Here is a 26,471-nt window from a genome sequence, read left to right as displayed (position 1 = left end):
AACCGAACACAATAGATCTCTTAACTTTATATTTGAACGTATATTAGAACTTAATATTAGTTCTTGTCATGGAAATATATTTTCTAAATAAATGTAGGACTTTTTTTTTTTACCAGAAAACATGTAACTCAAGAAATGTAACTAGTTTTGTGGCTTTTAGACCACATCTGTTAACTCTTGAGACCATTTATCTATATGCTTGTATACTCTCTAAATTTGTACATAATGCACTTTTCCTTTGAGGACATCTAAACCAAAAATGTCCTATAGGTACTTAGAAAAGTAAATTATTTTCATAGTGTTTGTTATTACATCACAGGTCAAAGAACACACAAAGGCAAAATGGCACATCGAGATCTCTAATCAATTTACTTTATCAAAAGCTATGAAAATAAAATAAAATGCGTACATTGTGTGAAAATATAGGATTTCTTACACTTTCTTCCACTGACCTGTTTTGTTAGGAAATATACAGCAAATTCAATTTAAATAGTAATACGTTGAGTAAATATAGAAATTCATGTCTTTCCTTTTACATTACAATAGATCATTGTCTCAAGTTAACACATTTCTCCTTGATACCAGCCATTAAAAACACAAACACACAACTGTGATTGTTTCTTTATTTAAATTTTCATAATTTTTAAACGTTTTTTTATAAGGTGAAGAAAAATACCTTTTTTGTTCTGTATAATAAAATATGTTAACATTATTCCTTTATGAAGAGGAAAAAACAAAAAACAAATTAAGTAAAAAATACAGAAAACGTTCCTCCTGGAAGGGAGTTTTTCAATGTTGCGCTTGAAAGCAGAAAGGGGAATATCGGTTCATGAAGCCTGACTCAACATCAACAAGCATTTACTGTATGGAAAAAAGCAGATCAATCGTAACACATGGTCATGCATTATCACATGAGTCAGAGGTCAAAATGATGCTGCCTGCCACATGCTTTATGTACAGTATATTTGTAACCGTTTGTTGCATATTGTACATTTACACAGAGAAAAGAGTATCAGGATTGCCTGTCCCATTTCCTATTTTCTCCTTCAATGTGACAAACACATAATTACCAAGAAGGATCTTCTGACAAGCATGTGAAGGCTGCATCATTGTGACACAAACCCCAAGACAGGCTTCATGAACAAAGCTGGAGAAAGAACAGGAAGTTGTATATGACACACAGGAAGGGCCTGGGCTGATAGGATAGAAAAATGAGTGAACGTCATTGGGTGCTGCCAATGGAAGCTGCTCTGATGAGCTGATCTGGGACCAATTCTGCCTGCTCTGCTTATTGGTGCTAGATCAACATTTGAAGAGCCACTTTAACTCTCATAGTGCGCGAGCTATGTGTGTGTATGAAAACGCATATTTGAAGGCAGGTTGGGAGGGGTCACGGTTCAGAGGTCACTCTCCCCATAGAGGGCGGTGGAGAAGGACATGTAGTCAAGAGCTCCCGGGACGGCGTCAGGGCCGGTGTAAGGCGTCATGCGGGCGATGCAGTACTCGGCCTGGTCAGGGGGGAGCTCACGCCGCAGCTCATCCGCCAGGATATAGTTCTGCATGAGGAGAGAGTTATATATTTAGTTATTAATTTAGACACTTTAACACTGGGGAATGATTTTTCTGGATGTTGTATATGTACCTTGTCTCCAGCTAGGACTTTAAAGGATGCCATGACCTGATCAGCGGTGTCCGTGTCGGCCGTCTCGCGAGACATAAAGTCAATGAAGGCCTGGAATGTGATCAGTCCCAGTCGGTTAGGATCCACAATGCTCATGATGCGGGCAAACTCCGCCTCTCCCTACACACAGAGAAACAGTTCTTAAAAATCACTATGAAAACACTATGAAAACACTATGAAAGATCGTTCCTCATTGGGTTAGCATAGGTGATGCCATTTTATTTTATTTAGAGATAATGGTCTAATATACCTGCTTTTAATCCATGAAATTCAAAAATGATCTATTTCCTTACATCTTGATATTTGTAAAACCTCAGCTTTTCAAAACTATATAACATGTTAACTTTGTTTGCTTATGAGTGATGTTGCATGCAGATTATACAATTATTTTTTAAAATATCAGTTGATGCTAGTTTAAGAAAACTTAAGAAACATTCTCAAGTAATAACCACATTAGTGTTGTTGCTGTTAACTAAAACTAATGCTAAATCTATTTTAAAAGATCACTTTCAGTTACTGAAATAAAGAAAAATAAAGTATAAATATTACATGAAAACTTTTCACATAATTCACATAAGCTGAAAAAGATAAAGCTATATAGAAAATTTTATAAATAAAAAATGGGAAGCAAACATTATAAAAATATAGGCTATATACATAATTCAAAATGTTAATAAATATTATAATAGCATATAAATAATCTGAACCACACACATCTAAACAGACTAATCAAGAGATTCTAACTTTCTGCTTGACTATATTATCCACCTTAGTTTTCAAATTTGAAGTAAGCTATTTCCTTTAAATATGTGAGACAGAGATGAATTACTAGTGCAGAAAACAGAAAAACTATTTGTGCAACAAGCCAGTACATTTATGGACTGTTTTTGTACAGCTAAAATAAGTTGGAAGCGGCTAAAACCAAGAAGCCTTACACATTCTAATTATATTATAATTCCATTTAGTAGATATAAATCCATAGTTATCCCATGTAATGGATATACATTTCTACTAGATCTTGTTTATAATGAGTCATATAGGTATTATAACTGGTCTATAATCCAGTGGGGTTTTTTTAATAGTTCATGCTACTTTTTCCAGAAATACTTAGTAAAATAATAACCCACATACATGTAACTAACCCAACAAAATCTGTCCGATTTACCAGATAAAACATGGAGATTAAAACTGCTTTAACAAACCTCTGATTTTCCAGGTTAATCCACTGGGATTATTAATATCAGTTTTCAGATTCATTTTAACAGTTACCATACATTATCCATGGGGACTAAAACCTGGTCACAACCCATGGAGATCTGAACTCTCTGCTTTACCATATTATAACCCATGGAGATGAGGCAGGCTCTGAAGTCTTCTGCATCCATCATGCCTGTTCTCTTCTACAGGAACCCACCAGGGACAAACAGAATCAGGTAGTAGTAGAGAGAAAGATGAAGAGCGAAAGAGGACGGGGGGAGTAAAGGTGAAGGAAGTCATTTTAGAGGAAGGTTTGAAAGAAAACGAGACAGAATAGAAAAAAAGAGTAGAGAGGAAAAACAAAACAAAAAGAGTGTGGTTAATGGTTGAACTCCCTAACTGGTGTTGGTGTGTGTGTACCTGTGAGTCGTTCCCGATATCGAAGCCCAGACTGATTAGGCAGGCTTTGAATTCCTCAGCGCCCAGTGTGCCCGAGTGGTCCTGGGTGTCAGAGCCGTGGGCAGGGTCAGAGGTCAGCAGCGTGGACATGCAGTACACACATGGGAGGGGTGAGGGAATGTCATGCAGACATGTGGAGGGGTGGAAGAGTGTCCATGCAAAAGTGAAAAACGAGACAAAAGAAGAGAAAAGTGCACAAACGTTAGGACAAACTGTGCAGTACTGTGCCGTGAGTGAGGACAGAGAGTGACTGTGAGGAAAGATCTGCTAAAAACTGTGTCCGTTGTGCTCGGTTAACTATGTTTTGTTGGTTTAACGATGTTAAGGTGTCTTGGGCGGCACTGTGTGGGTTTTTAGTGCAGCGTTAGGTTTCAGCATGGCAGTCTGTAATCTGGAACTTGTGTGGGTGACATATACCATAATTCCACTCTATGCACATCAGGTCAATTATACAAACGCATTGTTATGAAAGTAAAAACTTGCGTATTTGTGCATTTTGCAAGTTAAGTACTTAAACAGGACAGGAACCCCAAGGTACTAAGGTTGTGCTCCACTTAGAATTAAAAAATTCAATCAAATTATGTTGAATGTTATTTAAGGTCACAAAAAGGAAGTAGAACTGGAATTTGATTTTAAAAGATAAAGAATTCAAAGGATTTAAAAAAAGTTTTGTTGGTCTTGTCTGAAAGTTTAAAAAAAGGCTTGAAGTTTCAAAGTTTTTAGGCCTTCTAGACTTGGACCATGATGGAAAAACATTTAATTTCTCAGAATGTCATTACTGGCTGAATTTCTCTGAAGAGTATTTTTTTTAAGATCTACTTTTTGTCATTCCAATTCAACTTTTATAACTTTTATAAATTCAGATCATGTAACATCAGCTAAAAGGGAAAAAATATTCTGTTCACACCAATAAAGATACCTATACAAGAAGTATATTAGCGCCCACACCAATGCACGATAATGGTGTGTTTATTATAAGCAAGTGCTAGAAATGTGTTCTCTGCAGCTTTAAATGTCAAGCTCTTTAAAGAATAATGATTACTGACTGGAATACCGATTCAATCTATTTATCATTCATCAGCTGGAAAAAAATTATATAAGTGATTCAAATAATATCATTCCTCTGTGCCATTATTGTTAAGTTGTGGTGTGGACTCTGCTATTCTTTTAAATGTAGAACAATTTTTAAAACTACTTTATTATTTATCTTTATCGTCCTTTGTATGGGCCTTAAAACTTTACATTTAGCCCAAGTCTGCAAGGTACCACACAAAATGTTGCAGCAGCCAATCACAAAATTATAAAATTAAATGTTTTTAACTAACAAAGAGTAACTGCAATTCTCTGTCGGTTCCATCCCAGATGAAGTGACCGAGTTACGGTCTCGGACGTCCTACTGCTCTTAATGATGTTAAACTGTGGTGTTGGACTGTGCGGTGTGATACTGACTCGATCGAAGTGGTTGAACGAGGCTCTGAACTCATTCATTTGTTCCTGGCTGATGCCTTTGGCGTCACGGGTCAGAATCTGGTTCTCGATCTCGTTGATGGTGCGAGCGATGGTGGTGAGGAGCTGCTCCCAACCTACACGGATGTGCTAGAGGAAGAAAAGAGACTTCAGCAACATACGCATTGAACCAAGGGGTTTGCAAGTAAGCATTTGTGATTTTATGTGTGTATACCTCCATGGTGTAGTTAGTGTGTTTGTTGTCAAATATCAGTGCTTCCTGTATGAGTTGATGGTCTCCCTCTAGCTGGTCAATCTTTGGTTTGTAGTTCACAATGCTCTTCTCATACTGCCGAAGGTGGGTCAGCTGATCCTCCAGGGTCCCGTGCATCTCAATAGAGATTCTGCCAATTTCCTAAGCACACACGCACAAAAAAATTACAATACTAAAATAAGAGGCCACCCACAGTCCTTCCTGAATCCCCTGAATTGCCCCAAGGCTTTTCCTGCAAAAATTTTCTTCAGCCACCCAGATGGTTTTCTGAGGTTATTTGGCAGTATCTAAAGCATTTTCCTCTAAGATGATTGTTAACATATGGTAAATTTGAATGTATTCATTGTAATGTATGTACGTTCCCTCAACTACATTTCTGCAGATATTAATGTATCTAAATGAAAACGCAGTGATGTTTGATATCATATTTCATCTTCTTATGAATATACAGTGAGGAAAATTGCAGTAGCCAAGTCACGCTGGCTGATGTTATCAAGTACACTGCTGTTTACAGAATTACCGGAGTCGACTCTATTTGCCTATTCTTCACGGTTTTTTAGATCGCAATGGAAACACAGACAGCAACAGGTCTGGGGGAAAAAATCTTCCTGGGAAAAAGGTTCCTAGGTCAAATTGTTCCAGGTAATTTGGGTACAAAAGCAGCTTATGTAAATCAACCAAATATGCTTGTTTCATCATGTATGTAAGCTAATCAACAAGAACATTTTTGACATCTTTTTTCTCCGAAATACCCTAAGGGAATATGATCCATATTCTGTTAGTAGAACTCATATCGCACCTCCATCTTGGTCTGGATCCAGGGCCCAATGACATTTGCCTGATTAGCAAACTGTCTGCGCAGTCTCTCATTATTCTGCTGACGAGCGTGTTCTTCTATCAGGGCCTGATCTCTCTGGGGTACTAACTGCCTCACCTGAAAGGACAGAGAGAAAAGGGAGATTAGAAGAAAGCAGTATGGAGGTGAATTAAACAACTCTCATTGTACCCTTTTTCTTACATAATTATGTATAACATGTCACATATCTGTCTGAAAACTCAGATTCCCTTTTATTTGTCCTGCTCAGATGTATTTTCTGACCTTATCCCATTTGGCATTGATCTCCTGGGGGTTGATGGTGGTGTAGGGGTTAATGCCAGCCATGTTGACGTGGTATGTCTGCACTATTTTAGCAATTTCATTATGGATGCCCAGGATGGCCTGTCGCTCCTTATCTGCCTCGGGCAGTGTGGCTTTAAACTGCTCATGGGCTGTGCTGAGTCCCTGATACACACACAAACACACACACACACACACACACACACAAAGAGAGGTGCTATAACTTTCAAAAACATTCCTCCTCTGCAACTTTTCAATTTTCACTCTTATATCAACTTTTATGTGAAAAGCACCAGAACATATCACAGTCACATTTGAAATAAACCAAATGGACCGATGCATGGATGGACAGACAGATGAGATAATTCTGTGTTGTACCAGTCATTTTAATAATTTAATTAAATGTATAAAAAAAAAAAAAAAAGAGCGTCTAATCAATTGAACTCATAAAGCAAATAATTTAATAATTTATATAATTTATATTAAATTTATCTTCAAAAATTAAATGTTTTTTTAATAGGGCCCTAAATGAGAGAACAAATGGGAAGACAGATCAACAGATATACTGCACGAATAAATGAACACGTGAATGGATGGATAAAAGATGCATTTACAATACCTGTATCTCCTCAATGGTGTGGACGATAAAAGTGTCCTGCAGGTCTTCCATGGCTCCCTCCATCCAGTTGTTAAAGGGCGCCGCCCTTTTGGCAAACTCCAGGTACAGCTGATCAATCGTTTCTAACAGTTTCTCGGTCCTCTGAACAAAGAGACCGGGCCAAAACACACTTATGAGTGCACTGCTCGTACAGCACAAAATCACAGTGTCCCAGTGTGTCACCAAAGAAGAGTAGAAAGGATTACTTCCATGGGGGTGTATGATAAAAGTGCTTTACCTGTAAGGCCTCGCTACGTTTCTGAGTTAAAACCCCCAGTGAATCCCACTGATCACAGATCCGCTGACAGCGAGCATTTACACTGGGAGAGTCATAGTACTCCAACTCACTAGAGACAGAATGAGAGGGAAACTATTAAACCACTCCAACAATAGATTACAGATTATCTAAGATTAAAATGTTCTGTGTGTTCTGCTTTGGAACAAAACATTTAAACTATAAAGCATGAAGCAATGTCTGCATCAGATCCTTTGTTGCGTTTACTGACTTCAGCTCCTGTGCGATGGCAGCGATCTGTTCCACTCTGTCCTGATGAGCTGCAAGGTCACTCTCAAACGCCTCATGCTTCTTCAGCAAAGCTTTGATGTCAGAGAGGGATGCGGTCTCGTAGTCTTTCTGCTGCAGCATCTCCTCCTTACCTACAAGGAGCAGCAAAAATCAGCCATACCCTAGAGAGAATGAGGAACTCAATTCTTATAAACCATTAAAAAGAAGTGTTACCGTTAGTCCAGGCCTCATGGATGGCAGCTTTTTGGCGGAATTTCTCTGCAAGGTGGTCGAGTCTCTCCAGTCTGCGAATCTCATTTAGTAGCCACTCTTCATAACCTTTCTCTGCTCCCTCAAGACTTCCCCAAGCATTGGAGATATCCTACACAGACAGATGATTAATCAAACATCACAGATCCAATTAAGAGAGTTGAACGCTCTGAATCCTGGGGAGATACTTAGGTCGTATGTGTGTTAGGTTCTCACCGAGACCATCTTCCCCTCTGAGGGCATGAACGCAGGCCGGTTGCTGAGGCGGAGTTTGGTCTGCAGTGTGTTGAAGTTGATCTCCAGCTGACATTTCTCCTGAACTTTGGGAGGTTTGTGAAGTCGTCGGTAGTCCCGGAAATCCTCCAACTTCTGCTGCATGGCCTGCATGGTGTTCTCTGGAAGGCGGTTCTCCAACCATGGGATTGTTCTGCGAATCCACTCCAGGAGCTAAAGAAAGCAAGCGAAAGAAAAGAAATGGGGGGGAACAACAAAAATGGGGGAGGAAAAAAAAAGAGGACAAAACATTGGAAAAAGTTGGGAACAAACAGAATGAGATCAAGGAGGTAGAGAGAGAAAAAGAGAAAGTTTTAAATATGGTATATTGTTTTATATTATGATTTTGATGCAGGGTTCACTTAAGTGAAATAATACATTTCAATGACTTTTGCGGTCATTCTAGATTTTTTATTATATATTATACTCTCTATATATAATAATAGTAGAATTATTTAATTTAGAGATTCCTCTCACAAATATTGATTTGCTAATTGATTATTTTAAAACTGAGCATTACTAAAACAATTTATTTTCAGCACAAAATGTTCCATGATCCTTTAAGTTTTTCTTAATTTTCATAGATCTGCATGGTCTGGAAAGCAGAATTTTAAATGCCCTGTTTTCCGTGACCTTAACAACACTGCAGAGTTAACCTGCTAGACTAAGTTTCAATTACTGAACCTTCTCACTGGCCCTAAATGAGCACAGGTTGAGACACCAGGAGAAGATAGGAGAGGAGAGGAGGATGGGAGCGAACAGGAGAGAACATGAATGAATGTGCTCACATCACTGGCCAGTTTCTCATAGTCTTCCATCAGTTGCTCGTTCTCCTGATTGACAGCCAGGACTTTGCAGATCCGATTGGCTGCTGTCTCGGCCTGAAGGGGTAAAGGACAGAGTGAATCTGCTTCTGTTTCTGTGGAAACCACATCAGCACCATGGCAACCACATTAAGGTTCTGTGTGTTTTAAGTGTGTTGAGGTGCTCAAGTCACTTTATCACCGTTAACCAAATGCAATCAACTGCTTTGTCAATATCATATAACCCTTCTGTGCATGTTTAATTATAAATATGTGTATTTTTGGAGGGGGTGGGGGTGGAGGTAAGGAAGTGAGTTGCAAGTCTAAAAGCCAGAAAGGAAGAGGAGAAAACAGTGATAAGTTCAGTTTAGCGCTGTCAGTGACTGACAGAATTCAGGCAGTGACTCAGTTTTCTTTTATCATCTTAAGTATGCTAATCTGAAATGTTGCTTATGTTGACACAACATTATCAATAGTGGTTTAAGAAGTTATACTTTTTTATTGGAAAAGCTTTTTTTTTTACCATTTCTGTTGAACCTTGCAAAGATTTACCTTTTTAATTAAATTTTTTTTAATAAATTACATTTTTGTTACTATTAATGTTATATTTGGCATTTTGTGTATAAGCTAAAAACACACACATATTAGAATAAATAATATTTACATTTAAATTGATTACAGTTAAAATTAAAAAAATTATCAAACAAAAATGTGATATTGCTTTGTACAAAAAAATATTGAACTGACCATCAAAATACAAAAATTCTGTCATCATCCACTCATCATCATGACACTCCAATCCCAACTTTTGATTTAATAGTTGTTGTTTTTTTAACTCTGTGGAAATGTCTGTGAATGTCATGAAAAAATTAAATGAGCTAGTTTCCTAATTAAATGAGCTAGTTTGGTATAGATACAACTACTGGGCCATGATGACACCAAGTTCAAAATCCAAATATTGCATAAAGCAATCATGCATGGGTGTGGATGTGAGGAAGTTTTTTTGAATGCAGAACTGTCTGGTGGGTTTACAGTCAGACTCATGCCTTATAAGAGCTGACAGGATCTGAAGGTGCAGTGAACACACACCCAGCATATAGAAACGGTTTATCGTGGGATGTTAGTCATCAGCTTAGGAACACTCACAAAGAGTTGAGGAAACCCAGCAGGATGTGATGAATCAGCACAGTGAAGTAGTAAATTTCACCCTGTCTGTGAGAAACATGCTTTCTCTGAATTAACTATTACTTTCTAAAGGGAGTCTATCTGAACTGATTCAATGAATGAACAGCGCTCTCTTCCACCCTCAATACCCATAGCTGAAGTGCCCTTAAGCAAGGCACTGAATCCCCAATTGCTCCATGGGCGCTGGAGCAAAAAAGCTGCCCACTGCTCCGGGTGTGTGTTCACAGTGTGTGTGCGTGTGTTCCCTTTTCACTGCTGTGTGTGTGCACTTGGATGAGTTAAAAGCACCAATATCGAGTATGGGTTACATACTTGGCAAATGTCACAGCTTTTTTTTTTAATGTGTAGTGTTTCAAACTACGACTTCTTTTCACTTTAAAAAGTGTAAACATTATTTTGTGGCTTCACTGACTTAAGGCTCAAGAGCTTGTGTAAGCTGATTCACCGCTGAGGAAAAGGCTATTGATTTTGAACTAATTTTCTGGACTAATTCTGTACTAACACAATGAATTATGAACAATAAAAGTCATTTGAATAGGAACAAACTGACTGTCCCAGTGAAGCCTTCTGCTGAATTTGAGCTTTTAGCTCGTCAGCGTGTATTTTGATATGTAAAGAAGTTTGACGGTTTCTATACCAGAGCCCTGTGTGTGTGTACAGATGAGTGGAGAAACAGAGCTAGGTGTGTTATGTAATATTACAGCAGGGTTGCCATGGAAACAACCAGAACTGAGCCAAAACCCAGGAAAGAAGGAAATTAATATTGCAGCCAAACAAGAAATAAGTAAGAAATCACAATGAAGTTTCAGAGCAGAAAGGTTCTGACCTGTCAGTGAAATCATAAAAAGAGTTTGCACTTATGAATATTATTTTGAAGGTATATTTCTGTAATAAGTACTCTTTTTAAAAGTATGCAAAAATATCCCCCTTTTTTTCGAAAAGGAGTTCAGGTTAGTGAAGAACACATCTCTTACATTTCTTTATTGGCACTGCTTTTTATGGTTGTGATGAAAGCAGAGATCTGATTGGCTGTCTAGATTTGACTGGGTTTGTGATGTGGAAGCTTGTGTCCTGATTGGCTGATGTCTGTCTGCGCTCACCTTCTGTTTGCCTGAGAAGGCATGGTAGTAACATGACACATACGTCATGATGGCCTTTTCATCGGGACGCAACGTACTAACGATATCTGCCCAGGGAAAGAAGGAGCAGGAACAGAGAGAGAAAAGGAGGTGGAGAGGAAGGGAGAGAAAAAAAGGACAGAGTAAAAGACTGCATAGCCAAAAAGGCAAACGGGGCACAGTTCTACAGAAATGATGAAAGGCATGAAGAGGTCTCCAGGAAGTCTCAATGACGCCAGGAACGTATGAGTATTTTTTTAGGAAACTGGAGTGGAGACACACTCATGCCTTCATCAAAAGACTTCATTTCCATCATGCAATGGGTGGAAAGTCTCATGCAACTGTAGGAGGAGCATGAGCCCTGAGGGGCGGAGCTTAGCACTGCAAAGAGTCAAAGAGAGGCAGACTGTTAGGAGAGGAGGAAACCCCGACAACCAGTAATCACTGCTACTGGTGATCACAAATCCCAGTGAGCAGAAACAGAGTGAGGGGAGGGACATATTGGGGGAGTATAGAAGTTCATAGCATTGGAAGGGATGCCCTGCGATACCTTCTGCGCCCCAGAGAAGGCATGGTAGAAGCTAGAAACGTAGGTCATGATGGCCTTCTCATCAGGACGGGCCGTACCAACAATATCTGCAGAGAAAGAAGGGGGTGATATTAAAGTAATGAGAGAATAAATTAATAATCAGAGCACACCACACACATTTCAGAGGCCCAACTGAGGTGATGTCCTGTGTAAAGAAAGCATTGTTAATATGAATGGATATGAAACTATAGTCAACCTAAAATTAAGCTAATCATTAAAATGTTTGAACAAGTTTTGATTTTAAAGAAATACTTTTGTAGAAAAACAGTTGTTATAGTTTTTGGTAAGCTTAGGGTTTTGGTTTTTGTGTAAATGAAATGTTCCAATGCAGCCACTTTTCTCCTTTGCTGTAAACCAAATGTTCAGATACATATTACCAAGGCAACATTATTTTCAGCTTTTATTACAAATTAAAAGTTAAATTAAAGAAAAATTTAAGATTTATTGATATAAAAAACATGACATATTATAATAAATAAACAAATATTAAGAGGGAATTATAGTAAATATATACAAAGTATAAACATATTACAAATATATAAACAAATATTTATTTATTTTATTGCAGTGGGGACTGTAAAAATGTGAATTTGTGTATTGTTTTCTATCTGTGTGAGCTATGTAAAGTTGTTTAAGTTTAAATAGAAAGTTGCAATAAAGAAAAGACAGTTCAACATGCAAACAGATGTTAGAACGAAGACCCATTTAAACTCATTATGCAAATAGTATTGCCTTCTTCCATGCTAAACATTGTACCAATGTAAATCAATGAAAGATTTTTTAACTTCGATTTTAAATTTGTTTTTCTTAAAAGTATTATTTAAGAACAGAACACCACGGATATATGTCAAGTGGCTCAGGGTGAATTCGTTGCACAAGCTTAATACTTAGGATTTCTAGTGCAACAGTGCAACCATCTAAATGAGACCCTGCACAACAAAACCAGTCTTAAGTTGCACAGGTATATTTGTAGCAATAGCAAAAAAATGCATTGCATGAGTCAAAATTATTGATTTTTGTTTTATGCCAAAAAGCATGAGGATATAAGATCAAGAACATGTTCCATGAAGATATTTTATAAATTTCCTACTATAAATACATAACATACAAAACTTTTTTTTTTTTTTTTCAAATAGTTGTATTTCGGCCAAGCTTATTTATTCAGCTTTCTAAACTGTATGACTGGTTTTGTGGTCCAGGGTCACATATAATATCCTAAAAAACCTTTAGAACAGACTAGGTTAAGGAATCATCCCTGCAGTATTGGGGTGAAATTCAACCTACACACATACCTGCAGTCCTCCTACAGCTCTATATTTAGACAGAGGTCTAACCTAATTTCACAGTGAAGTGGAACAGAAAGAAACCTGTCCTCTGCATGTCTCACCTTCTGCATCCAGCATCTTAGGGATGTCCAGGTACTTTTCAGCGACGTCAAAGGCGGTGTTCAGATTAGTCATTGGGTCGTCCTGAGTGAGAGCACACATCAAAGCATGGGTCATGGTCTTCATACTGCTGGTCTCTAAATGTGGTCAGAGGTTCTGGTAATGTCTCACCTTGCGCAGTTTACCGTAATCAATGAGCTCTGGACGATGTCTGTGAATAAGTGCGCAGAAGCCCAATCCATCCTTCCAACTGACAGGGAGAGAGACAGAAAGAGAAATGTAATATATGATGCTGTAGCTCAGCATTCAGTTGCAGTATCTCAGTCTTGATCTTTTCCCATCGTTCACTCTGCTTCTCTCTGATGCTCATTTCCTGTCTGCTCACCTGATGTGGAAATTCTGGATGTTGACATTTTTGTAGGGAGCTGTTTTTCTCTGGCACCACAGCAGCAGGCCTTCTTTAGCTGAGGTCTCTGCACACACACACACACACACACACACACACGTGTATCAAAAATAGAATCTCAGGAGTGGAAAGATAAAATTGTAATTTAAATGACTCACACATTCCTGACATAACGTTTGTATTAAACAATGAATATTCAGAAATCCAAAAGAGCAGAACTGTATTTTTAGTCCGTCATACTGTTCAATCTCGTGTTATTTAATACACACAAATTAACTGCCTGCCTACTACATTTTTTCTTCAGAATCTAATGCATCACTTAGGCTATAAAAATGAAAAGTATGTGTGTGAGTGTGTGTGTGTGTGTGATATTTATATATACCCTCCACTGAGATGTCCTGGATGGCGAAGCGGAGGATAATGGTCCAGATCATCCCCAGAGTCATCTTAGCATTCCCATCAACAATCTCTGAACAGAACAAGCACACACACACCAGCATCACATTTACTGTAACAGCTCGACAATGAGATCATTTTACAAACAAAAGCCACATCAGAACCAGAAAGCAGCTAATATAATTCAGATAATTCTGCACTGACAAGAAATCAGACTTGCAAATATAATAAACATGCAGACAGTTTAACATTTACATGAGGCTATATACCTTTTTTTATTCATTTTTTGCTATTACAGTTATGACAACTTGTGGAAAAAATTCTTTATTGTTATGAAAATAATGACACTTACAAAAAAACAGCCCTACAAATATGCTTCATTACGTCATTACTCATTTTTTTTGGATTTCTGCTGGCTTCACTAATGTGAAAATTCCTCTGGCATCCCTCTAACAGCCCAAATACACATTTATTTTCATTAATTATAATTTAAGCTTTATTAATTAATCAGGACTGTAGAGAGCAGGTTGTGAGCAGTAGCAAGTGTTTAGCAAGGCTTTTTAGTCTAAAGTGCAGGAGAATAGCTTTGCTAGGTTCTTTTCTTTGATATGAAAACAATGTAACTAAACTATCTAAACGTTTGTTATGCTTTTAAAACAAAACTGCTGAACATGTACCCAAAAGGTCAATTTTGGAGACATTCTTAAAGAGACAAATGGTTTATAAAGGCTGAATTATACAAAGACTAAATAATGTCTGTATTCACTTCTAAATAAGGCAAAAGCTTAATTTAAATAATCTGTTTAAATTTTTACACATACTGTAGATGTGGATGGGAAGTCCCCATTTAAATATCTAGGTAAACATGCGTGTTTCCTATCCCTCTTCTTAAGCTAATCTCATAATACACTCCACACACATCCCAGTAAGTGTGTGTAAGTGTATCCCGGCTCTGCCAGACACACACACACACACACACACACACACACACACACACACACAAACTGGTAACAGTAATTGACCAAGGCAAAGGCTTTGGTAGATGGCTAATCTGTCTGCAATGCTGCTCTGGATTATACATAGAGAGAGAGAGAACGGCTAACATGGCAAACATACACACACTATAGATAGGTCTAATATATGTGTGAAACTGTGAGAACCACCAACTTGCTTGGGGACATAGAAAGTGTTCGTAAAAGATGAAAATGGGCTGTCAAGATGGAATGTGCACCCGCTCGGCTGGCAACCAAACAAAGAGGAAGGGAAATCAGCGTAGTGAGTATGTGTGTGTTCGTGCTATATCCAGACAAGTTATCTACTTCATCCCAATATGTCAGCTATAAACTGCATGTCTAACCTATTTAACTGCATGGAATGGGGAGGGGCTTCATATGACATGAGATACAAGTACATATCACATACAGGCAGAGCGTCTGATAGTCATTGATCTCACATGCTGAAACACTGAACTCATGACCCCAGAAGCCTGCAGGATATAGGTCACTGCTAAAGGGGAGGGGGACCTACCCTCTGCTCCAATTGAGACCAGTTTGACTCCTTTGCTTGCAATGAAGTTCAGAGCTTTATTCACATTGGAGATCTTATGGACTCTCATCTTTCCTCTCTCTGGTTTGGCCAAGCGTTCTCCTACAGAGAAAGAATTTAAATATTACATCACACATTACATTACACATCATTTATCAAATATTTATTGCTGACAGTTGTCAACTAACTTGTAGTTAACAAATTTTATATTTTACTTTTTGGGGGGAAAATTTGTATCAGCATTTTATTATCAGCGTTTAAATTTTATATATTTGTATTTGCAGCGTTTTTCGATTCAGATTAGATCCACAAGCTCTTGATTCAATTAAATTTGGCGTGTTTTTAATTCTTTGAAATACATTTCAGTTATAATGTCTATTTTGCTTTCACATTAAAAAGAATTCTCTATAGGCTAAAGCTATAAATGATACACTTTGTGCAACTAGCTAACTAATTTTCATATCATCATAAAAGATAGAAGCTTTAAAAGGTATTGGGGTGGACTTGGGTTCAAGGTGGAACTGAGGTTATAGATCACTGACCTGAAATGACCTCTAGGAGCAGCATGAGCTTGAGTCCGTCTCGAAAATCTTCCTCAATGTTTTCGATCTGTGTCCCTGCCTTTCGTAGATGAGAATTGCACCACGCAGTAAACGTCTAGAATAGAGAGATTTATACATTTAGAAGAGAAATAAAGCCAAAACACAATGCTAATTTAAAATGCACGGAATGCGCAAACAAGACCAGACTGAAATGATCAGTAACATTGTTGAATATAAATGTAGCATTTCAGTAGAATCTGCAGAGCTGTAGGTGCTACACAAAGTCTGAAAAAGCACATGAAAGTTATGTTGATAGTACAATACTCTTAAAATATCAATGAAAATGTGTAATTTCATGACGATATGAACAGTTTAACCAGTTTTATTTATTTAATTCACCTGCACTATGCAAGCGCTTGAATACTTTGGTAATTCTGCATTCATCTACAACCATGCCTGATTGTGACAGTGAGAGAGAGCGTAGGGGAGGGTATGCGCTCGACAGAGGTTGTCATGGCAGCTCTGAGTATCTGTGGCTTCAGGATTCTTCTGTATGTTAGCGAGCTGATGATAAACAGCTGTGGAGCAGAACAGAAGCTAAACACACTCGCACTCTAATACGATTGGTATGCCACTTTACGGAATCAGAGACACTGTACCTTATGCACTTAAAAGCATGAGTTTGTTCCAACTTTGAGAGGCGAAGATACATTTCTAGATCTGGCCATGAGCAGAGACAGAACTGCTACATGATGGGATACAGCTGGTCCCCACGGGTGGGCTGGGGTGCGCAATTTAATGATGGATTATGGGTAATAGAGAGCAGGTCAGGTGAGAAACATTGCGGAATTTGGCAGCGACTAAAAGGAAATGCCATAACATGTGAATATCTGGAGGTAAATGTGAGTCAAGCAGGAGGATTATAAATTCATTCAAGAGGACTTGCAGACACTGGTTGGCAAGCACACACACAAGAGCCACCACTGCAATATTCAAACTTAAGTATGCATATCAAAATGTAAAAGAATAAAAGCTATCAATTATACACACTTAAACATGACGACAAACTCTAAAACTAGAGATACAATAAACACTTAAGACAGTACGAGCTACCATAATTTTCTGCAAAATATGCGAAAAAACTAGATTTCTTCCAATAATAAAAAAAAAAAAAATCACTGAATGTTCCCACTGTAGCATGTCACGCTTTTAGTTGAGGGATGTGCAAAACAACATGTTTTTAACTAGCCGCCGGGCAGCCTAAGCGACCATTCAACTAATAGTCCTGTGTAATTAGGCTGACTGGTTTTCTTAGGGGGGCGTTTACATAAGACATGTTCTTCTGTTCAAGAACAGTTCGACAGAGCGCTGGATTTAATGAAAGGATGAATTTAAAGAAGTAACTTTTCAAAGAAGGTTTCACCATGCAAACAGCTAAAGCACAGAATACTGTTTGCATGCTAATTAAATGCTAAAATTTCAACACCAACACACACACACACACTATCATTCACAAGTTTTTTTTTTTTTTTATGATTTTGAAAGTCTTTTATTCTCACCAAAACTGAATCAAACAAATAAGAAAAACAGTAATATTGTTTTATATTAATTCCAAAATATAACTGTTTTATGTTTTAATGGTTTTAAAAATGTCATTTATTTCTGACATGGCAAAGCAACCATTTTTCTAGTCTTCAGTGTCACATGTAGACATATGGTGGTATTCGGTAATGTGATATATCACTGTACTGAATATGCACAATATTGTTATCGTGGGCACTTCTAAATACCGTGAATAACTATATATTACAAATTATTCAGAATTTGGAACGCATTTAAAAATACTTTTCCCATTAACTGGTAAAAATCCACAACACCGCTGTATGCATGTGTGCTCTGATGTAAACAAACACGCATGAGAAGCACATGGGTGAACACGTAAGACACGCTGAATGAAAGCATATTCACTCTCCGACAGCAGATGGTGTTTATCTGCAGAAAATGCAGCAGTTACCCTGGAAACCTCATAAATTAAGCAACTGCTGTACTTTCTAAAAAATATTTAAATAGCCATTTAGATTTGTGGATTTGCTGTGTTGTGCACCACAGCGCCAAATACTGCCATTTTTTTAATTCCTGAATTAAAGTATTAATTTCTTTCCAAAGTTACAGAACCCAAACATTTAGGCAATATAAACTTGATGAACATGCATACAGTTTAGCTCGATTTTTGAGAATAAAGCTCTACTGCTAAAGAGATCTATATACAGTTTATCACAACTGTATCACACTAAGCATAAAATGCACTAAGCCTATGCACACAAAAATGTACAAAACAAAAAGACACATTCACATATGCACATATTATCTATGCAGAGGCATGCAAATGTAAACTCGCATATACAAATGCATGTAAATATAGTCACACAGGCAGCAGATCTCTGCTCACTTAGCAGGAATGCTGCTAGATTTCGTCTCACCTACACCATAAATATTTCTTCATTATAGCTCTTTTTAACCCTCTGTTTCACTCCTTTCCTTTCCTTATTTTCCTCCTCTCTATCTCTCTGGTGTGAAATACAGCAGTTCATCGTCGTGGGGTTGCCATAGCAACCACAAATGCCAGAAAACCTACAAACAATCAGGCGGTCCGAGACACACGCATACACATAAACAAACTCCCCCATAAGCTGACCTGTTTATTTACAGCTACAGTGAAAACTGTTTTTATAGAGCATCTCTCAAATACATACAGCAGCCCCGCAAAGAATGTGGGCACTCAAAAATCTCTAAATACCAGTGCAAAAAGATGTGTGTGTACCGAAATCTGAAAAGAGAATAACACTATAAAGCCTTTAAACGTTTGGTGACACTTTATTTTAAGCTTAAATTCTCACAAACATCCAGACTACAGACAAGGTAAGCATCACTCATTATATTTTGTTTTCCAAAAGATCTTCTTGGCTCTCTGTAAGGCTAATGTTGCTAAAGCTACCATTGTCTATGCCTGTTTTCACTAATGCTCCCTTTACGTGCTACTAGAATGATCGTGAATAGGAATGTGGTAGTTAAAAATTGTGTTTGGAATTTTTACTCGGAGCGGCTTTATACATACAGCCCCAGAAATGAAGCATCTTGACACACAAATGCCTGTGCAGCTACGCCTACACAGGTGTGCACGTGTGACAGGTGTAACAGCTGTCTCTTGTTTAAACAAAATGCTGACTGCATACACAGAGACAATAATGACATCATCCCCTTTCAATGGATGAAATGCCTGTCTCTCTCAGTTTATCTTTCACATTAGTTTGCTAAACATCATTAATGCTTTGAACAAACTCCTATCCCCGAGTATTAGACTAAAAATCTAGTTCTTTTCCATTCGGTTTCTCTCTCTCACCCTATCTGTGTTTTAGTAGTGTGCTGTTTGTTGGTGTCTGCTGGCTTTCTCCTCCAGACAGGAAGTGCTGATCTGCCCCTGAGACGTGCGGCCCACTGTCTCGGTTCCACACACATTCCACATTATCCACCCCCCACACACTACACCCTCCTAAGGTGAGTCTGTCTCTTATTTTCACGTTTCCAGACACAGAGTTTAATGACTCATTAATAATCTTATCAACAACGCCAGCGGCTTCACTTAGAGCTAAATGCTGACTCGCTCGGATCACTGCTTTCACGTTAATTAAACACAAAACACACAGTGTATGTGCACACACTTACTGCGGCTCCCAGCGATGTTGCATTATCTATACAGTTTTATTTGAGGAACAAAAGGGCCTGGTTCTGGGTAAGTCTGTCGGACAGATACAATGAACAAAGTCCTCATTTGGAGCACATCATCAGGTTAGGAGCGGCACATGATGATTTGCATGAAGACCTTGACTTTCAAGATAAAAAAAAAAAAACATTTGACTTTGCAAACTTCAGAGGCGAAGGAGGATCAAACACAGTCAATAAAAGAAACTTTTTAAGAACGTACACACATACACACATCAAAAAACTGCATCCCGCAGCATCTCGGTCTGGCTCGAGCACACACACAGTCTCAGCAAATGAGGTGGCAGCATTTTGTACACTATTGTGGAGCTATTCAAGCTGTTCTTTCACTGGCTGAAAGAGCACAGTGAGGGATAAAGTACCTCATCACATCCTGACATTAAACTCCAGGGCAGGAAATGACAGAGACTGTCATGCACCTCATCATGCATGTCATTCTGGTGGGGACAGCTGTCGTTCACAGGCGTGCTGGTTATGATGACAGTAATTAATGACGCATTATCTCATGAATATTAAATATGGTAAGCATGAATAAAACATGATCTTATACATTTTAAATTAAATCATGAGACAAACTTAATTTGATCATTTCATTAATCTTCCATTGTCTGTACTAGGATTTTGTGCTGCCCTAATACATTTTTTTTTATAAAACAAAATTGCATTTGTACATCAGTGGATGAATATTAGGAATGTTGAGACATAAGCTGCAGAAAAGCAAGAACATGGAGCCTGTGTCAGACAGCTTCAGGGCTGTAACCACCATAAGTCTCAATAATCAAGATATGGTCAAATTGTCCTCCCTATATTTTATATTCTTGATACTGCTCTGTTTGCTCTTAAGATGACAAAAAGTTTTAAAAGTTAGTATTTTAGACTAGCCTAACAGCATTGATGTCAAAATGATTGAGAAGGCCAATCCAATCAAAGAAGGCAGGATTCACTGTTCACAGAAGCCAAACGTGAATGTCAGCACAATGCTTTAATTTTAAGAGTGAAAGAGGGCAAATTTGGTAACTAAACCATATATTTGGCAATTTATAAGATAGAAATGTTAAATGACCAAAGTAATAAGTGATGCAAATCTCACCAATACTCTTCTTTCTTGTCAAAATATCTCTGTTTGGAATCGAAAACACATGATTTATGTGATTGATTTAATGTAATCAATAACTGAATGTGTAAAGACATTAACAGAGCGCTTTTTTATTGCATATTATATTAGGCTTATGAGTAAGATTAAATATGTGCATAGTGTGAACGAATTTAAAGAAAAACACTGACCATGCCAATTGGTTTGGTTCCCATTTTTGGACCTTAGAGAGCTGTGACACTGTTTCTGTCGGTTTCTACGATTGGTAACAACCACACTAAATGCACAGCATTCATCACTTGAGAGCTTTTGCTCAAGATGAAAATGCCAGCTCTCCAAAAAGTGGTAAAAAAAAAAATAAAAAAATCAGCCTTGCAATGACGCCTAAGGATATCACGTGTTATATGCAGGCCTACATGGCATCTGTGCCCGCAGAACTCCACGTAATTGAAGCAGATGTCATTCACAATGTTTTACACACACCCTGCCACTTGCGAGCTGGTTTATATTAGACATTTTGGCTAACTGTTTTATGCTTTTCAGCTACCATTAAGAGTTTAGTATACCATCTTTTATGAAATGCTGCAGATTTTCTCTAAAATTCAGCAAAGAAACATGGGGAAAAAGGGTATTGATGTAGAGATGGAATGTGTATGTCAGTTTCTTCTAAGAGAATTTTAGATTCTTGTTAGATCTGAGATCTGTGACAGATTTCAGGAAACTCACCTCAGACAGGCTTAAAAACAGCCCCTGTATCCCACTGGGATACTCAACTTACCCCTCTAATAGAGGTAGAGAGAAAGAGAACAAGACAGAGAGACAGAGAAAAACAGGATTGATTGCGACAAGTAGACCTAGTTTAATTCTTTAGACTGAAAAAGCCAGAAAAGCCAGGTTTTTCCCCCTTACTATCCTGAAGACCCACACCAAGAAAATACACAATGCAGATTGTCAGACAGATACAGACCTCAGGACCCAATGATATGTGACTGATTAAGATTCACTAGAGCTAAACAGTTTCCTGTTTTTGAAGATCTACATTTTCTCTTATCAGAGCATCAAGAACTGAAAACAGAACCATTTAAGACTTGCCCAAGGCAGACTAAACTACCGCAGTATGGAAACATTTAACTCACTTAAACGGTCCACACACTGCACAGCACTGCAGGACAAATTTCAGTATTTTTACATTTTCTAAAGGAAATTCACTACTATGATGTTAGGATACCGTTGGTAGAAAGCTGCTTGTGGTCCCTGGACACTTAAACAATTTAGAAATTCTAAGTACTTCAACTAGCACTCAAAGTATGAAAATTATGATACAAATAGGTTTAGAAAATAGTCTCAAGTCAACCCTTATTAAAATACATATAAGACTACCTTTGCCTATTTTTAATCATCATTTTCATACGTTCAAATGGTAGTGGCAAATACCTGCAGTAAAACTTATGTTGAACATTGTCGCATTTTCACATTCAAATGAACTCTACTTAAAGGTAATTAAAAAGTTTTTTTTTATATATATACACACACATTTATATGCCACTAGAAGCACCAATAAAAATTGACTAAACTAATAAACACTGACTAAACCAATGCTGCAATTTTTGGAACTGTGAGGGTTTGAATACTTTTTTTCTTTTGCAACTTTGTCTGATGGTGACACTAGTAATGGAGATTTTTTTTCTACATGAACGAGTGAAAACAGAAGCTGACCACATATAATACAGTTCAAAAGTTTGAAATCAATCTCTCTCTCTCTCTCATATATATATATATATATATATATATATATATATATATATATATATATATATATATATATATACACACACACACACACACACACACACACACACACACACACACACACACACACACACACACACACACACAGTTAAATTTCTAATTAATATTTCTTAGAGTGCAGCATTTGTTTAAGGACTCTTTGACAAATAGAAAGTTTAAAAGTTTAAAAGTGTTAACTGTCATTGCTGATAAAAGTATTAATAAAATAAAAAAAAACCTGACTGACCAATAAATTTTAAAAGGTTGAGTAAATGAAAACAGAACTCTGTTTTGTGGCCCTACAAAATGAACGGTGTTAACTGAAGACACCATGAGCCTTCACTGATTGGCTGAGAAAGAATCAGGAAGGGACACGTGTACAAAAACAATGAAAATCTGACCTAACAGATGTGGACAGGCAAAAAGGAGAGAGTTTATAAGGTCTTGCTGCAGTTGTAGGCTGAATCACCTCACACCTGTCCGGCCAGAGGGGCTTTTTTTCTCAAACTGCAGACAAATTCTCACAGATGTTATTAGACAGGAAAATGTGTGTTTCTGATTCTATTGGTCCAGTCTGAACTTGCTGCAAATTCTTTCATGCATCAACATAAACTGCAGCCAATCAGATGGTTTCTCACACACATTCACTTTCTCAGCTCAAATCTACTCCAGATTTGACTTATTCCATATGTCTTTTATGAGATGGGGGTCAGGGCTGCAATCTATACCTGCAGTGTGTGTGTGTGTGTTTGAGTTTGCAGAACAGACTTCACTTCTCCACTGACCTGTCAGAATGCAGAACAATAACCAATTTGTCTGACACACACACTCATGCATCATTAAAGTCACATAGGGTGTTTAAAAGGCATTATGAAGCAAACATGTTTGTGTTTGTTTGTCGTTAATGAACAGTGTTGGAAATTATGCTCCATCACAATGTAGTGCCTATATACTGAGATGGGGAAAAAAAACACCTCAGGGTCTTTTCTAGTTGTGTGTGTCTCATTTCCATTTGACCCAGCACACACATTTATACATATAGCATTGCATACATAGCGCTTAATGTGTCTAAAATACAAAATATGATGGTCCTGCACTGGGCTACTTGATGTAAAACTTCTTAAGGGGTTTGATCTCCTCCCTTAACACTCAGTTAAGTAAGACTGAACATGTCTGGTCTGGTGGAAAACTCTTGACACATGGTTTTGTCACGGGTTTATGGTCGTAGGAGCTGAAGTGCAGGACTCTGCTCGCATACCTGAGCATGAGTATTTCCCGCCGGTAGCTGATGACATCATTCAGGAGTCTACAAGCTTTCGAGGAAGAAAAAAAAAGAAACGCGGCAAAGGTTTCCAGCAGCCGTGAGCGGGGTCTGTTATTACCATTTTTGGGCAGACTCGCTCCCTGACAAGCCCAGCCCAAACCGCAGCAGATTCCAGCACTCGTTCTTTTTTTCCTCCCCGTTTTCCAAGGGGGAGGAAAAGAGTGGGAGAGACACGTTTCACTCATATTTCAAATAGTTTTTAGACTTCTGTTCAAAAAAAAAATCACATCCGAGAGATTTTTATAAACACCCACCTCCCTCAACTAATGGTCTACCGAAATGCGTTAACGGAGCTGGCATGGCCCTAGAGTTGGCAACCGACAACCGGTTCTTAATCAGGACCGTTAAACATGCCGGAACCGAGCGATTTTCACGACGTTTGGTTCTGTTAACGGTACATTCCACTGCTGATGAGCACTGAACACCGTACTAAAATACTCTGACAGTGTTTTCTAGCAACTACTGTTTACCGCTACACCGCTAACTTACTGGGAAATAAATCTGTATGGTCCAATTCCCGAATCCCGAGCGAATCACTCTTATGAACCGGTTCCTTTGAAGTGAATCAGCGAGGTACGTTACTCAAGCAAACAACTCCTATGAACAAATCATTTTGATGAGTCAAAAAGAATTCTGAATCATTTTAAGAGGTGCCTAAATTAATCTGAATCACTTCCTGAACCACAAATTTTATTACTTGCGAATGCGAAATTAATAAAAAAATTCTTTATGCTGTACTTGTAAGTCTACAGCATGTAGTTGCTAACTTATTTATATGACAGCGTGTAGGTAAAATACATATTTTATTTTCTGTTGTATTTGGAACAGCGTAAACATAACATTTACTACAGTTTTTTGTTATTTGTTATATCTGTTCTGTTGTAATGAGGCTTTGCATCATCATTTGGCAACAGAGGACAGTAAATGCAACACTAATAGCATTTTCTTTCAGAAGGTACTTCCTCAAAAGAATCGTTGGGGAAATGGAATCGATAAGAGGAATCGGAACCAGAATGATTCTCAAGTCTACATGGGTCACACGTTAAAGCGGTAGACAGGGTCTGCGTGCCGTGACCGTAAAAAAGTGAGTTCGTGATTTCTGCGTGCGCAGCGGATCATATGAGCCGCATCCGTAGAGCAAGGGCTGCTGACGCTGACATCTGTTGCGCGCGGTGAGGAGAATAGGTGGGCACACGGTGTCCGGTGATCAGGGTCCCGGATCGTTTGACTGGGGGCGGGCCGTTACAACGATCAAATGAATGGACAGACGGAGGGGTGAATAGGAACCTGCGCAATCCCGCAACAGATGATTCTTAAGTTTATTATAGTGAAGAATATGTACAATTTATAGACTGTTGATATTGTGTACTCGCATGTTTTAAGGGAAAGACATATTATACACAGTATATAAATAAATTCATGCATGCGTTGCAGTGCAAAGCCTAGTATTTCACAGACAGCCCGTAACTGAATAACCGTACGGGCACCTTAAATATCCACATTTCAATGTTTGATTCTTCTTCTGCTTTGCAAGTTCCCTTTGCACCTTAAACCTGTGGTGTGGAGAGATTATAGCTCGTTACCTTTCGCTGTTGTTTCTCCCAGGCGGGGTCAAGCAGCATATCCCGGTCCCAGTCATCTTCCGGTTGCCTATAGTCGTTGTCTCCTTCATCATATTGATGATGATGATGTTGTTGATGGTGGTGATCCATTCTGAACTGCTGTTCCCGTCTCTATCTCGCTCTCTCGCTCTCTCGCTCTCTCGCTCTCTCTCTCTCTCCCACAGAGCGCTGCAGTAAACACTCCCGTGCGCACTTAAAACGATGGGCACCAAACTAACGCCGCTGCCTTGTTTTATACTGCCCCGTTCACTCTCCCCAAAGTCCGTGTCTCCTTGTCTTTCTCGTTCTGCCCGTTTTGTTCACGGCCGCTATCCAGAGTGGCGAGTAGACAGGACCGCCAGCACGAGCATCGGCAGCGAAAACTTCACAGTAACGGAAAAAAAAGAAGGACGACGCAGGGCGCCTGATTGGCTGGTGTGCAAGCCCTTAAAAACCCGCCCACTAGAAAAAGCTCCGAGGTGATTGGTTAATATCGCTGTCCTTTAATAGATTTGGTGTAGGTTGTCTGCATGGACGTAGGTATTAGAAAAGCTTTCAGGGATATTTGTGCCACTTTAATTAATTGCAGGATGAATTTATGTTTGTATTAATTTATTTAATGATTTTTTAAAAAATAATTGTATTTTAAGTGTTGATCTTAAAAAATAATCCTTTAATGTTTTCTCACTGCCTTCCAGGTGACCACACCCTAAGTTGTTTTATCTCACCGTGTCTCAGGTAACAGCGCTCATGTTCTTGTTTTAGGGTGGAGAAAAGTCGTGGGGGTTACAACATCCAAAGAAAACTCACATCAGTATGTTAATTACTAGTTTCTCTGTTAGAAAATCAATATTAAGCTGGTTTCTGCTAGTCCAACTGGTTATTAACTGGTCTGGTAGGCCATCTTGGATTAGCAACAGATGATCAACCAGTTTGTCATACAAGTTTGTGGTGGTCAAGCTGGTTTTTGAAAACATGGTAGTTCGATCACTAGATACTGACCAGCTTGCACCAGCTAAAAATGTATTCCAAACAC

General features: G+C 38.3%; 1 protein-coding gene across 5 annotated transcripts; it reads right to left on the bottom strand.

The window, feature by feature from the left end:
* Positions 1-609: 609 nt before the first annotated feature.
* Positions 610-26,255, bottom strand: actn1 (actinin, alpha 1). 5 transcript variants are annotated; one of them, XM_052572380.1, is made up of 22 exons: positions 25,418-25,847; positions 15,850-15,964; positions 15,290-15,409; positions 13,749-13,835; positions 13,346-13,433; positions 13,132-13,210; positions 12,963-13,044; positions 11,537-11,622; positions 8,669-8,761; positions 7,824-8,054; positions 7,572-7,719; positions 7,339-7,489; positions 7,071-7,179; positions 6,794-6,934; positions 6,157-6,339; positions 5,857-5,991; positions 5,019-5,198; positions 4,787-4,933; positions 3,299-3,379; positions 3,016-3,081; positions 1,643-1,801; positions 610-1,556 (listed from the first exon to the last, which is right to left on the bottom strand). In XM_052572380.1, the coding sequence occupies exons 1-22, from the start codon at positions 25,544-25,546 to the stop codon at positions 1,398-1,400; spliced, it is 2,769 nt and encodes a 922-aa protein (XP_052428340.1). In that variant the 5' UTR covers positions 25,547-25,847; the 3' UTR covers positions 610-1,397. The 5 variants fall into 5 exon arrangements, with proteins under 5 accessions (XP_052428340.1, XP_052428336.1, XP_052428337.1 ...); XM_052572376.1 differs by lacking the exon at positions 3,016-3,081 and having other exon boundaries at positions 25,418-26,255; XM_052572377.1 differs by lacking the exons at positions 3,016-3,081; positions 11,537-11,622 and adding an exon at positions 10,969-11,054.
* Between the last annotated feature and the right edge of the window lie 216 nt (positions 26,256-26,471).

This window comes from Carassius gibelio, chromosome B13 (assembly GCF_023724105.1).
Source record: "Carassius gibelio isolate Cgi1373 ecotype wild population from Czech Republic chromosome B13, carGib1.2-hapl.c, whole genome shotgun sequence".
In the NCBI taxonomy this organism is placed as follows: domain Eukaryota; kingdom Metazoa; phylum Chordata; class Actinopteri; order Cypriniformes; family Cyprinidae; genus Carassius; species Carassius gibelio.
This window is presented reverse-complemented; position numbering and strand designations above follow the sequence as displayed.